The 15,653-nt window shown below is 37.7% G+C and overlaps 1 protein-coding gene across 2 annotated transcripts; it reads left to right on the plus strand.

Moving 5' to 3' along the window:
* Positions 1-1,026: 1,026 nt before the first annotated feature.
* Pthlh (parathyroid hormone like hormone) lies at positions 1,027-8,327 on the plus strand. 2 transcript variants are annotated; one of them, XM_027934256.1, is made up of 3 exons: positions 1,027-1,127; positions 6,542-6,957; positions 8,236-8,327. In XM_027934256.1, the coding sequence occupies exons 1-3, from the start codon at positions 1,027-1,029 to the stop codon at positions 8,325-8,327; spliced, it is 609 nt and encodes a 202-aa protein (XP_027790057.1). The 2 variants fall into 2 exon arrangements, with proteins under 2 accessions (XP_027790057.1, XP_071465307.1); XM_071609206.1 differs by lacking the exon at positions 8,236-8,327 and having other exon boundaries at positions 6,542-6,968.
* Positions 8,328-15,653: the final 7,326 nt, after the last annotated feature.

Below are 15,653 nucleotides of genomic sequence, written 5' to 3' on the forward strand. Positions count from 1 at the left end.
CGCTGGGGGCGGCAGGGCGGGCGGAGGTAGCTCCGCCGCTCTCCGAGCGTTCCGGGCTCCGGGCTCCCCTCCGCTCGCTCCGGCAGCGCGTCGCCGCCCCCGCCCCCCGCGAGCCCGCCCGCGCCTTAGCTCGCCCCGCGCGCGTTCCTAGGGCGCCACCTCTTTGCGACTCGCTCACTTCTCTGGCAGGTTTGCCTCGGAGCGTGTGAACATTCCTCTGCTGGGCTTTCAACTCGACTCCAACCTGCGCCGCCCGGCCAGCATGCCTCCCCGCCCGTGAAGCGGGGCCACTTCAGCCCTGCAGCTCTAGCCGCCGCCGCCGCCGCCCCTCCGCGCCGCTATTAACCCGCCCTCGCTGCCACCTGGCCCTCCTGTCGACGACACACGCACTTGAAACTTGTTCTCAGGGTGTGTGGAATCAACTTTCCGGAAGCAACCAGCCCACCAGAGGAGGTAGACGGACAGCTATGTATATATATGTGGGTCTCGCTACAAGTGGCTCTGGAACCAGAGGGCCTGGTTCGCAAAGAAGCTGACTTCAGGGGGGAAACTTTCTTCTTTTAGGAGGTGGTTTGCCCTGCTCCACGAACCCAGGAAAACGGCTGGCCAGATTAATTAGACATTGCTATGGGAGACGTGTAAACACACTACTCATCATAGATGCATATATAAAACCATTTCATTTTCGCTATTATTTCAGAGGAAGCGCCTCTGATTTTTTTTCCCCCTCCTTTCCTTTTGGTCCCTTTTTGCCTGTGTGACTTGGAAGAAGCACAGTTGGAGTAGCTGATTCCTAAATAAGTAAGTGCTTGAGAAGCTCCCAAGAAAGTTCTTCCTTCTTCTTCTTTTTGTTCACTTTTTTTCTTTTTCTTCTTTGTATCTTGGGAGATGCCCTTGATATTGAAGAAGAGGATATTTGAGAACAGACTAAAAGAGGAGCGGAGTAGAGCGGGTAGATGAAGAGCCCGGACTGACATTTCGGGTCCCCTTCCACTCTTTTGCAGGTCCTGAGCGCTAGAGGATACGATGCTGCGGAGACTGGTTCAGCAGTGGAGCGTCGCGGTGTTCCTTCTCAGCTGCTCGGTGCCCTCCTGCGGGCGTTCGGTGGAGGGGCTCGGCCGCCGGCTGTAAGTGTCCCCATCCTCCCCAAAGCATCGGGTTAGGGAGGCCAGTAGCAGAAGCTGCCAGGCTGGGGCGCTGCCGAGGGCTCCTAGCGGTCACCATGCTTCGCGCCCGGGTTAGAGTGAGGGATCATCTGGCTACCTGTAAGGGGCTGAACCTGGTATTCAAACTCGGCAGGAGAGCTGGTTGAACCGAAAGGAGACCTAGGCAAGAGACAAATTTGCTGTGCGTTTCCATAAGATGGAGCGTTTTAGAGAATCTCCTTTAGGGAAAGATCATCTGCTTGTAGTGAAAGACTGGGGACCACGAAAGATTTTGAAACTCAGAGAAAGTGGAGGGATCCTTGGGATACAGGTCTGTGCGCTTGTATATGTTCTGAATGTGGGTGGCAGTTTGTGTGCGGAAAAGCAAAAACCTTACATCTAATTTTATTATGAATGACATAATTTAAGCATATAAATGGGACCATATTACATAATGAAGGCATATTATATAATAAAGTAGTAACAACTTTTCGGTGGCACACTTCCAACATTAGTATTGATACTGTTTGAGAAGGCTAGAGTGCTTGATTACAAATGAATAGGCAACTTTCTTTAGGTATGGAATCTCCTTTTCTTTAATTGTTGTTAATAGTTCTTTAATCAAACATTTGCATTGTATTTTGAAAACTTGCATTTTGGCGGTCTTATTGGGTGCTTCTTTTAAGGATTAACTTTGACTTTGACTAACATTCATACATCCAAGCACATCAGAGAACTAGCACTAAGTTATAGGACTGAAAGTTGCAAGAGTAGTAGAATATCACAACCTATTGGACCTAGCAGTTCATTAATGTGTCTAATACCATGTTTGGGTGATCTTCAAACTGCAGACTCCATGTGCAGAGTGGGACATCCATACAAGTTTAAGGACTGAGAGAACTTTGACTTTGGAGAAGGAATTAAGGAGAATGTTTACATTTAACAATAAAAATTACAATAACTAATATTGACAGTCAATACAAGGTGCTTCCTTGTAAATTCCTGAAGGTATACAGACAACTGTTTTATATGTGGCCTTGGTCTATTATTATTAAGGCAGAAAATTCTTAAATTACTGTAGACATGTCTGAACCTTGGCACCAAAATGAAAATCTAGTATGAATCTCCTAAGGCAAATTGTGTAGAACATTGTACTCAGATAAAGCTGCATTGTGTTCTTCAAATCAATGTTTTGCTGATGAATTTCTGAAAATTGTCTTCAGACTTCTTGCTCATTTGGGGACATGTGTTAAATTCAGTTATTTAACATCCAAATATAAATATAGAAGAAGACTGAATTTTTAAAAGTGTACTCACATGCACTTATTTGGCTTGGAACATAGCCAATTTTTCTTTAGAGTTGCTAAAGTAATACCTATTTTCTCTTTTGAGAAACAGTAAATAGATCATGATTAAGTTCACAATTACAGCAAATATCAAGGGCTAAGTTGTCCTAATGACTATTTTTAACTCTTTCTTTGTTGCACCTTGCAATATATACACATCAGAAACCATTTAGCAGCCAGAGACTCTGTTAGTGTTTTGTTTGTGGGTGAAATACAATATTGTAGTTAAACACACTCAGCAGATGGTTATAAAACTACCACAAAACATTCTCATAGTTAATGGCTAGTAGATCATCACATTACAACCATGGTTTTTCATGGAAGCTGAAATCATCAGTAGATGAAGATGTTTCATCAAAATATTACAGCCAAATGAAGTTTTAAAAAAACAAGTCATTATTTTTACATTGCTGCCAAGTAAAGTAAATTTTGTGTGCTAGACAAAACATTAATCTACTATTACACAAAATCAAGCTAGCTTTTTGAAAGAAATTTTAACATGTAACCAAACCATATTACTCCCTAAATTTTATATCACACATTAGGGGAACTCCTTATGAAGTACAGGTCTTCTTAAACTAGGTTAACTTTTAAGAGACAGAAAACTACTCAGACAACACTTCCTGAAGTATGCAAAGGAGGCACTTACAAATTGTGAATCTGTCAGACCTGTTAGTCCAAAAGAGCCTCATCAATGGGGCTAGAATATAATCAAGTTGAAGATTAGGAAGTGGGATCTATGAAGGATAGCTTGGCAAGTGACTACCTCTGTGTTTAAAGTTAGAGAGGGAACCCCAACAGATTGAGAAACCTAAAGCATCATTGGCTGATTTGCTTGGGAGCCAGACTGGGTCTACTCCACTTAATGAAAAGCATAACTTTCAACTGAGTCATATGGGTTGGAAGGGACTTCTGGTGAGTCATTTTAACTCTAACACCCTAACCCTGTCTCTTCCATGTACCACAGAACTTTTCTTCTTAAACTCAGAGTCCTTGCTTAGGAGCTTCACATCAGCACAAGCATGCTGCTTCTTCCTGTGCTGGAAGAGGAATTTCCATTACTGTTTATTCCCTCTGTTCCTTGATAGTTCTTTAGAAATTTAATCTGTTTCCCTGAAAATTCCCCTGAGAGTGATTTTTCTTTAAAGCAGAACAGCTATGTTTTGACTGAATTAGGGTTATCTGTCTTAAGCATTTTCCCCCCAATTTTTTAGTTTTCTTTTACAATAGTCAAAGGAGATCATAGAGCATAAGACTCGTTTTTCCATGTTGGAGCTTGGGTATGTAATAAATGCCATGTGAACCACCAGGCGAGATAATGTGTACACACATATTGAATAACAGACTATTATTGATGCCATATTTACAACTTAAATATTTCAGAGTTATCTAAATTGAAAACCTCCTTAATTTGAATTTATTACATACCACCTAGATATAACTAGTTTGTACATGCCAGTCATTTATCCCTGTGTCAGTTCATGCCTTATTTTGAAAATAAAGGAAACATTTCATGGACCTTATTCCCTGTTGATGATAAAGTTATGACTGTATTCCTGATACTCCAATGCAATTTCCCAGAGATGTGGGCTTCACAATATTTTAAGGGAAGAAGTCTTTGAAATACTAAATTACTTGCCTAACAGCATTTCAGAAAATTTGTGTTTTCTAACATCCTAACAATTTCCCCTAACAGGCAGATAGAAAGCATTGTACCTCACAAAAGTTGCACTATTTTAAACTGGATGGAGTTGTGCCATATTGTATGCTTTTTATAAAATGGATAGGGTGATCACTGCATTTCCCATGGGAAAGTGCAGTTTTTAACTTGGGAAGGCACTGTGACTCACAGTTGACAGGCTGCCCAAGATGACAGGCATATATGCCAGTCAGAGGGGGCATGAGCAATGGTGGCTTGATTTGAACAGACCGACTATTAAAAGTTTGGGCTTAGAGTTAAACTAGAATAAGCTGTATAATATATTTGGGGAGCAATGCAGATGAGAAGAGGTATCAGCCAGGAATTGAGAAATTAAATGAAAAGTCCTCAATACTATCAATTATCACTGGTTAAGAATTTTGTTTTAATATAATATTTTAGGAATAGATAATTATTAAATTGCTGTGCTTATAAAATATATAATTATATAAGCCCTATTCTTTAAAAATGTTCTTAGAGGATATAAATATATTGTGCCCAGACCTCAAACTTGTAGATTATTAAAAGTTTCCAGAATACTAACTATTACCACAGAGTAAGTGAATTTTAATCTAGTCACATGTGGCACCTTCATAAAGGAGGAGAGACTCCTTCATGCCTCATTTAAACCAGGCTCCTGTTAAATTCCTTTCCGTTAAGTCATGTCTTTTTTGAACAAGCTACATGGCTTAAAGTCAGTGCACACACTAAAATACTAGAAGGAAGCTGGCATTCTAGCTACACGGGCCAGAGAAATGATGACTGAATTTTCATCCCTCTTACTCTCTTCTTTGACTCATTCCCCCAAAGATAAACCAAACTCTAGGAATCCTAGTTCCTTATTTTGGAGATGCAAATGGACTGTGGGAGCATTTGGTCAAGGAAACTGATAAATTTCTGCCTGATCTGTCCATTGTGGAGGAGCCTTGATACACTGTGTCCTGCCATAGGCTTTGGCTTCAGCTTTAGCAGGAGAAAGGGTTAAGGACATTGAAAATTTTACTTTTAGAATCAGAAGACCTAGTTTTTGGAGCCCTGGCTCTGCCAGGTCTCATTGTGTAGACTAGGGCAAATCATTTCATTCCTGCATCTCATTTCCTCATCTATAAAATGGGGGAAATAATACTTTTTATTATTCCCATATTTCACTGAAGAGTTGATGAAACCCTACCAGCGTTACAAGGAACCCAGACACCATTGTGTCAGGGAAGCATGAATACATGGGATGTAACCCTGTGAAATACTCTCAGGTATTCTCAAAGATGAGTGAATTTGCAGGGCTGTTCCAATGGTAGAAACTGGAGTTAGGTAAGACTGAGTTAAAGCAGGCATGATTAATGTATGTAATCCTTAAAATAATTCACAATGTACACACAAAATAAAAAAAGGAATACATGGGTGGATATCTAGGCAAGAGTCATGGTGTCATCTAAAAGGAGTGATGATTAGTTGATTCTTTTCCACTATATTTTCATTAGAGTATTATTTAAATAGAAAAATCACTTCACAGTTGTTCCCAGAGATATTTTAAGAGAAATTACATAGACAAGTGGACTTCTCAAGTACTAAAGGTAATACCCTCAGAAATTTTAAGTTAAAAAAAAACAAACCTTGAAACACAGAAAAAAAAATAGAAATGATCTCATACACAAGGAAACACAGTAGAAGACAGCCTTCTACTACTATTTTATGGAACACTGCCCCCCCCCCAGCCTTTAGTTATAGGTTCTTGGTTGCTGGTCATCTAAAATTTTAAAATTCAGCCTGTTAGATGGTTTCCTAGATTGATTCCTTAATGGGGCAACTGTGTGTGTGTGTGTGTGTGTGTGTGTGTGTGTGTGTGTGTGTGTGTGGTGTGAGAGAGACTGAGGGTTAGAGACAGATAGTCATAGGTTTAGGAGCGTACTCAGGTAAAAGCAGCTTTCTTTTTATTTCCCAGGCTAGGACATCTGGATTTATTTCCCCAACAGAACTCTGAAAAATGTGAAGAGAAACTCAGTGGTTTCTATTTCTGAGCTTAACTGAATCACAGCATTTAAAATTGGGAAAGGAGCATAGAAAACCTCTGAATCTAACCCCTTCCTTTTAAAAAGATGAGGTCCAAGAGTGCCCTTTTCTTACCAAGGCCACAAACTTAGGGAGCAGCACTGGGACTGAGGGCTGCTGTCTCCCAAGGGCTGCCTTTCCCATCCTCTCCCCTTCCCTGCTCAGCCCCATGGCCACTCCTCAGTTTGTGTCCTTTAGGGGACCATGTAGAAGACTACAGGGATTTGCTCACAGCTTCCCTGACTCTTCCAACCACGACTACTTAACCGTCTTCTTCCCCTCCTGTCCCTTTGTGCCTCTGACAGCAAAAGAGCCGTGTCTGAGCATCAGCTCCTCCATGACAAGGGGAAGTCCATCCAAGACTTACGACGCCGGTTCTTCCTTCACCATCTGATCGCAGAAATCCACACAGCAGAAATCAGAGCTACCTCCGAGGTTTCCCCGAACTCCAAGCCCGCTCCCAACACCAAGAACCATCCCGTCCGATTTGGGTCTGATGATGAGGGTAGATACCTAACTCAGGAAACCAACAAGGTGGAGACCTACAAAGAGCAGCCACTCAAGACACCTGGGAAGAAAAAGAAAGGCAAGCCTGGGAAACGCAAGGAGCAGGAAAAGAAAAAACGGCGAACCCGCTCTGCCTGGCCGATCTCCGGAGCTGCTGGGAGTGGGCTGGACGTGGACCACCTGTCTGACATCTCCGCAGCTTCGCTGGAGCTCAGTTCACGGTAACAGCCTTTTCTGGCCCCCGACTTCTCCCTGTGGCTCAGCTGGATTTTCCACCCTCCATTCTGCTCTGGCTTGGGCCAGCCTATAATTTCCTCCCTTTCTGTACCTTTATCAATTGCTATACAACTTAAAAACATTCAAAACCAAGATAGGCCAGAATATTATCCTTGCCTTGAAGCAAGGTCCCTTCACCCTGCCCCTAATTACCTGTTTTACAGCCCATTTCTCTTCCTTTTACCATCATACTCTCAACACCAAATCTTTAACTACTCTATTAAGTCTTTTGCTCAGGCTTCAGAAACGACTGGCCATCTTCATCATTTGTTGGGGACAAAAATGCCTTTAATCACCCACTTTCACATCTTGACAAACTTTTTGACAGTTTTTCACATTTTATTTTATTTTTTTTCACTTCAAGGAAGAACATAGAAGGCTTTGATACTATCTACAAACACTGCAGAACAAATATCTTACCATAAACAATTCTGAGCCGTTCACACTTGATTTAATTAAATTTACTTAATTAAATTTTAAACTCATTTTAATTCAAAGAAATTAGGTTATTTTTAAGCACATGCTTTAAATTTAATTAAATTCAACTCTGGTTTCTACCAGTTCATGAAAAAGAAATGGTTTCTGAAAACCTTCACGTATTGGCTTAAAAAAAGATATGTTTTCTCATATATCTATTTGTCCATTGGCAAATCCAAATTATTTTTCTGGGGCAGTGCAGTAGGAATAATAAAACTTCATATTTAGGTGGCTCATTTAGTAAATATACTTATGGACTTTAGAGTTAAGTAACTTAGGCTCAGGTTTAGGGTCTGAACTTATTGAAGTTGAAAACCTCAAACAAGTTACTTAGTCTAAGGCTCACTTTTGTCTTCTGTGAAATGAAGAAAACAATTGTACCAACTTTATAGAGTTGGATGGAGATTAAATGAGATTATGTGGGCTGAATGCCTGTCATAAACACTCAATAAATTGCAACATTTTGTTTTTTGGTGCTTTTAGACCTAGTTCTGGTTAAGAGAGAGAGAGAGACAGACAGACAGACAGACTGATTGACTTTTGATTGATTCAGTGAGGGGGGAAATGGCGCAAATAGTCCTTTTATAAAATAGAAAACCAAAGCATTCCACAATCAAAGAACCTGCGTTGGTACTTGGAATGGAATAGGTAGTCCTCAGAACTGGATTTCCCGATTGCCTCACACTTAGATCAGCGCTATGTTAGCACGGCTTCTCTATTCATGCATTTCCATTGATAGGACCTTTTTTGTTTTTTACTTTTCAGTACAGCGCTTCTGTGGGGTTTGAAAGAAAGAGGAAAAGAACACAAGAATGCATCATATGCAACTAATGATCTCATTATTTAAAGAGTCCCCTGTTACTCCTCCATCCAGTCCTTTGACTCTGGTACAGATAGGATTACAGAGTGATGTTTCAAAGGGGAGTGTGAACCTGTTCACCATCATGTCTCTCTTTGAGTTAAGTTGATAAATTCATTACTAAATGGCATATAAAATAGCAATTCTATTAGATAAGTGTACAGCTTCAGTAATCAATGGGTAATGGCACTAGAGAAATTTTTAGCATTAAAGATTTAGGAATTTTTTGCTTTTCTTTCTTTAAGCTGTACACAAATTAAGCTGTGCTAAAATTCTGAATGAATGACCTATTCTTAAAATACTAATAGATGGACATCAAACCCTGTGAACCTGACTCACTGCACATGTGCAGTATATTTCAAGATATGATCCTAACTGCACATGCTTACAACTATGCAAAGACCTTACTTTATTTCTGAGACCTATTTTTATTCATTGTCTTAATGTATATGTATATATACATATATATGTGTGTGTGTATGTATATACACACATTAGAACTATAAAAACAGAAATATAAGTGGTCTTTATGGACTTTGCTCATTTAAAATTTGCAATTCTCTTCAAGTATCTGGAAAATTAATGAAAATCAACACTCATCAATTCTTAGGCCCAAAGCTACCTCTAGGTTAAAGTATGCCTAGAGAAAATCAGGCAGTGGCCTAATCAAATCCAGACCTAGGCCTGAAAGAAGCAGGATGTTTTTGCTTTTCCTTTTGCTTCCCTGCTTTTGAGGGACACTTTGGAAAGAACAGTTTGTTTGGCAATCAGATGTTGGCATTCCCCCAGTACAACCCAACAGAGGTGCAGGGAAGCATGGGGGAATTTAGGTGTGCGTTGGTGAGGATGTATGGAGCTGTGAAAATTTTTGTAATCCAAATAAAATCTTTTCAGAAAAACTATTTAAAAGTTTTATAAGTGACCAATCTTTTATTAGCGTCCTCTCTTTTGTCTCTTTGCAATATTATATTATTATCTGAGAGGTCTGATGAGATAGCTAGCTTGAGCTTTATTATGACATATGCATTATTTTTTTTTTAAAGAAACTACTGAGGTACAATTGTCTATTTCCTCTCATAGAACTGTTCAGGAGTGAGAATATAGCTTTAATTTTAGAGATTGCATTTAAAAGTTTTAATGTTGCAAAGGAGATAACCAGATATAGTAGGACTCACTTATTGGAAACACATATTTTGATTTAGTAAATACTGCTTTAGAAAAATATAAAAAGTTTTTTAGTAGTCCAAAGAGCTGGAATTCTTAAACATTCATATATATATATATATATATATATATATATATATATATATATATATATATGAATGAAAAAATGTACACATATGCATTTAAAAAATTTTTTGTAGATGTGTATGGACAGAATGCCTTTATTTTATTTGTTTATTTTTATGTGGTGCTGAGGATTGAACCTAGTGCCTCACACATGCTAGGTAACCCCTCTGCCACTGAGCTACAGCCCCCCCAGCCCTACATATATACTTTTAGGTCATGTTAGATTTTTTTACTTGGCTTTTCCAAATATGTGTCTTTGTCAAACAGGATGAAACATCATTCAAAGATCTTTTCCTGGGTCTTTTATTTCTTTTGTCTTTCTGTTTTGAGAAAATACTTGTTCAAAATACTATTCATTTCTTCCTTGCCTTTATTATCATTACCTCAATTTGCTAAATACTATTTAAAGCAAATGTGTTTTCAGATCACTACAATACATAAATCATTGTGTTTTAAGGTCATTCTTTTGGCTTTATTTATAATACCCATCCACCTACCAGTTAAAATTTTAATCTTAAACTCTTTTTCTCTGTATTTAGGAGCTATTTTAACATTTCAACCAAAACCACTGATGAAGAGCTCAACCTGAACTTAGAAGCCCCTAAATGCTAAAATTTGCTTTTCTTTCTTTAAGCTGCACACAAAACTTGTCAAGAGTTTTCTCTTTTGTAGGTCTCATACCCATATACTTTTGCCATGTAAAACTCTGCCCACAACTCTAGTCATTAATTAAATGACACAGATAATCAAATTCCATTTTATGGTTGTTTCCATTGAAATAAATGCATATTTATGCAATAGGCTACACAGAGAAGAAAAGGGGAAAGAAAAGACTGCTAACCCATCTTAAAATACTGTTATTACAGCATCTAGATATGTTAGAAAATTGTCAGTCGTACTTTGTGTAACATACTCTGAATAATAAAATAGACACAGTAATGCGAAATACTAATATTTTGTACTTTTAAATCAATTTATTCTTAAGTATTCTCTCATTTAAAATAAGCTTTCCTAATTTCTAATGCAAGATACATTCAAAATACCAAGAGAATGAGAAGCAAATAATTCTCAGTGTTTGTCTTTGAAATCTAAAATCTAATAACAGTTTTACAAATTAGTGTTTAAAGACAGCTAAAGAAATGCTAGGTATCATCAACTAAACATGCTCTATTTAACTCTATATCCTTTCAGAGATTATTCAAAGTCTCACACTTTCACTAGCCTTACCACAGTTCTATATGTCAATAAGCCAAATGAATGCCTAAACAAAATTAACAAACTCTGGGTCACCCAAGTCAGGCAACGTGTATTGTTGATGGATGTCCCAACCTAGCCTTATTTCCAAATTCTCCAATTTGTCTCTAATTTTACCAGCAGGCAGCTTTGGAAAATTCTCAAGGGGTCCCCTTTGTCTGACAGGGCATAATTAAAAAGACAGATTCTTTTTACTTTCTGTACCACGTAGATCATTTAATTGTGTTGAGGCCCTGCCTATAGCAGAGGCTCTGGAGAGACAGGTGGATCCCACAGGTACCTTCCATAGGAAGGTACCTTCCATTGTAATTCTGTGTTCCTTAATTTATTTCCTTTATTTTATTCCTTCCCATTTGTAAGAAAAATTAACCTGTTTTTTCCCTCTTCTCTCTCTTTCTTCTCTTTGCAGGAGGCATTGAAGTTTTCAGCAGAAAACTTCTAAGGACATATTACAGGATTTGTAATAGTAAACATATGGGAAGTATTAGAAATATTTATTGTCTGTAAATATTGTAAATGCATTGGAATAAAACTGTCTCCCCCATTGCTCTATGAAACTGCACATTGGTCATTGTGAATATTTTTTTTTCTTTTTTTGCCAAGGCTAATCCAATTATTATTATCACATTTACCATAATTTATTTTGTCAACTGATGTATTTATTTTGTAAATGTATCTTGGTGCTGCTGAATTTCTATATTTTTTGTAACATAATGCACTTTAGATATACATATCAAGTATGTTGATAAATGACACAATAGAGTGTCTTTATTTTGTGGTTGATTTTAATGAATGCCTAAATATAATTATCCAAACTGATTTTCCTCTGTGCATGTAAAAATAGCAGTATTTTTAATGTGTCAAGAATGTCTAATAAAATATAATCTAATTATACCATGACTCAGAAGGTGAATTACATCCTTTAAGATTTCTAGTGGAAGGAACATGATATAGTTGGGTTTTCAAAAATCTATTTGAATACAGTCTTAGGCTTAGTATATTTATATTAGTACTTATTCCAACATTTCCATGGTATTTTTTAGTTAAAAACTGCTTAAAATGTTCTTGTCCAATATTTCAGTTCAAGTCAGTAAGAATGGATGAATGACCTAGACATGGTTTTATGAATTATGTTCAATTTGAAGTGAAGACAGGGAGGGCAGTAAATAAGCAGAAAGAAGTCAGGACAAAGGATTAAAAAATTCATAGGGTTGATGAGAGCTAGATGAAAGGAAGAAACAGAGACTTTAGGGCTGGATCATTTTGACCACTGTGAAGTTTAAGAAATCTTGCTTTACTGGTAACATCAATAACAAGCATAAAAGAGCTTGAGAATTCTGCCTCTTACGGATTTCTACCAGAAAAAAAAAGAGAGACAGGTTTGGAAAATGTGACAACTCAAAGAACCCTCAGAGATAAGATTGGTTTCCTGCAACTGGGCAATTCCTAGAACTCTGGTTGCAAACATGGTGGAATGCCAGATGAACGCCTCCTCCATTGTGAATATCATCCTACTTGTTCCTACCTCTACACTCAAATGAAAACACAAACACAGTTCCTTCTATAGAACTTTTTGTTTTAACTGTCTATAGCTTAGGACACACACACGACAGAATTTTAAAAACCTATGGAGTATTCTATGGACACCCAATATCTTATTCAATGTCTATTAGATGTTTGAGGGGGTACCACTTCAGTCAGCTTTTTTGTTGCTGTGATCAAAAGATCTGACAAGAACAATTTTAGGAGGAAAAGTTTATTTGGGGGCTCATGGTTTCACAGGTATCCATCCATAGATGGACAACTCCATTCCTCAGGGCGCAAGGTGAGACAGAAGATCATGGTAGAAGAGTGTGGTGGAGAAAATCACACCAGGAAGATGAGAGATACTAAAAGCTCAGCTCATCAATTATATACAACCAATGCACCACCTCCTCCAGTCATACCCTACCAGCCTACAGTCACATTCAGTTAATCTCCCTATCAGGAGATTAATTCACTATCAAAACTCAATCATTTCATCTCTAAACCTTCTTGTATTGTCTTGCACATGAGCTTTTGGGGGCCACCTCATATCTAAACCATAACAGGTGTGCAAGAAATAAAATGTGACTCCCTTGAAACTTTCTCTCACTCTAATGGTAAGCTACATGAAACAACTAAATATTATCTCAAAAAACTGACATTATGCAAAATTCCATATATATTTTTAGAAAGCAAAGAGAAAAAAGCAACACATAGGGAGAGATTAGTTTAGGCGGGATGTAATTAGAATTGTGTTTCTGAAAGGAGGATTCTAAGATTAAACTTACTAATATTTTCACTTGAGCCCCATAGCCCCCAAAATAAGACCCATCTGACCATTTTTGGTTAGCATTTTAAACCTGTATTAATAGGTAAATAAAATAATTTGTGCTGAGCTTCACCCATGATTTTGTTGGAGATGATTTTGCATCCAAGGAAACTCAGAAGTTTAAGTTTGATACACTGACCCTGTGTAAAAAGGTAGTTGAGATGTCTTAAAAATAGATATAATAGGGGGTTGGGGGTGTAGCCTAGTGGTAGAGCACTTACCTAGCATGCATGAGTTCATGGGTTTGATCCCCAAGAATGCAAAAACAAAACAGTTATAACCACATTTCACAAAACTCAATCTGAAACTCTGAATCTTAAGTAAGACTGCATCAAATCCTTCTAAGTTGTTCACATGAAAGATGTTTTCTAGACACTAGCTTGATAAATACTTAGAAATTAAGGGAAAGAAGCATCAGATTCTACTTTAAATGCAAGTCATCTTTATGTTTTTCTTCACAAGTAGCCCATAGTAAAAAGGGGGAAGAGGGAATGTGGGTTTACAGTTGTTAATGCTTAACAAAGCATTATTAATATCAATAATGCCTGCAGTTAAACCCTGGTTCTCTAGCACTGATAAGAATAAAATCACAGGATAATGGAGTGAGAAGTTGAAATGGGGAAAGAAAAAAAAAAAAAAACCTTTGGGAAAAAGATGTCATTTTCTATGGGGAAAAAAATACCTAAAATAAATAAAGTTTTTAAAAAGTGTTGAAATGTAAACACATTCTTAGCAAATTGCAATCTAAGTGACTATAGCTTATCCTTGACTTAAGTAATATTTATAAAGCAGTGCAGTTTAAATAAAGGCAAGTTTGTCTAAGCATTCTGGAATTAAAAAAATAAAATAAAACTTTTTCTGCTAACCATTACCATCCTTAAATTTTATTCAGACAGAAATTTGGTATTTAACTGGACACCTAATCTGTTTGTGGATGTTGTAGAGCCATCTCCATCTCCAAAAGACAGACACTTCTGTAGGAAAACCATATTCCTTTCCTTTGTATTTTCTTTTTAAAGCACACGCTTGTGACATAGCTAACATATTCAGAGCTACATTAAGTTGCTGTTTTGTTTGTTTATTTATTTGGATTTTGGTATTGGGGACTGAACCCAGAGGTACTTAACCACTGAGCCACATCCCCAGCCCTTTTTAATTAATTATTTTTATTATTATTATTATTATTTTTGTCAGGGTCTCACTAAGTTGCTCAGGGCCTTGCTAAATTGCTAAGGCTGGCTTTGAACTTGCGATCCTCTTGCCTTGCCCTCCAGAGCTGCTGGAATTACAGGTGTGTGCCACCATGCCCAGCCTCAGAGCTGCATTAAGTTGAGAATCAAATCAATGCTATTATTGGTACTGAAAATATTTCATGTCAATATTGGTATCTTCCTTCCTATTACAAAAATTAGTTTGCATTGCAGGCAGTGTTAATTTAAGAAATATGGAGAAATTGAAGATTTTGGGGGGAGAAAGCATAACCATACACTTTGATAGATAAAAATTCCTTTCAAATTTTTTATTACTAATTCTGAGTGCCAGTTGGGAAAGGCAGCTATTTAACTTTCTGTATCAATAACAAAAGGAGTGCATGTTTCTAAAATTCAAAATGCTCTCTCACATATGCTACATAATGGATCCAACAGGAAGAATAAAGTCAAGTTTTACTTCAATTTTACCAAATCTTCAATTCATTAAATAAACACTGAAATATGGTTTAAGTGCCCATCCATATTTATAGCATTCAAGGTATGGCCTCATGTAAAAATGCTTAATACACCATCAAAGGATATTAACTGTGGGATAATCTAGAGTAACTCTAAAGTATCTTACAGTTTCCTGATACTTTTTCCCTTTGGCCATAAAGTCCATGAAAAAATAGAGCCAGCGGTGGACAGAAACAACGTCCACAGGGTGTTTGTCTTCTGTAAACAGTGTGGACTGTTTTTTTGTTTGTTTGTTTGTTTTGATTTTGTTTTATTTTGGTTTTGTGCCAGGGATTAAAGCCAGGGCCTTGTGTACATGAAGCAAGAGCTCTACCAATTGAGCTATATCTCCAGCCCCAGTGTGGACTTTTACTGAGAGCACTAAGCAGAAGTGTTTCTAGCACAGCTATCATTCCTTATTTTTTTTTTAAAAAAAAAGGGAAAAAGACATTCCAAGCACAAATATTTGCCACTTCCCTTCATTAATAACCCAGAAGGTATAAAGTACAAGATTATTATGAAAGATACTATTGTATAGTTAGCTCAATGCTGCCATATGGTGACTCCTAAAGACTCAACTGAACCTTCAGAGGCAGTATGAAAACACTGACTGTGATTCCCAAGACTAAGGGATTATTTCAGGGAATTACCAAGTTCTGGGGTTAACTTCTTAAAAGAAGTATATTGCTTCCAAG

Source organism: Marmota flaviventris, chromosome 3 (assembly GCF_047511675.1).
Source record: "Marmota flaviventris isolate mMarFla1 chromosome 3, mMarFla1.hap1, whole genome shotgun sequence".
NCBI lineage: Eukaryota > Metazoa > Chordata > Mammalia > Rodentia > Sciuridae > Marmota > Marmota flaviventris.

Excerpts from the sequence above, each read along its gene's own strand:
- Pthlh (XM_027934256.1), top strand. The coding sequence starts at position 1,027 with ATGCTGCGGAGACTGGTTCAGCAGTGGAGCGTCGCGGTGTTCCTTCTC. Across the intron at positions 1,128-6,541 it reads GAGGGGCTCGGCCGCCGGCT|CAAAAGAGCCGTGTCTGAGC; the intron begins GTAAGTGTCCCC and ends TGCCTCTGACAG. Across the intron at positions 6,958-8,235 it reads CGCAGCTTCGCTGGAGCTCA|GACCTTTTTTGTTTTTTACT; the intron begins GTTCACGGTAAC and ends TTCCATTGATAG.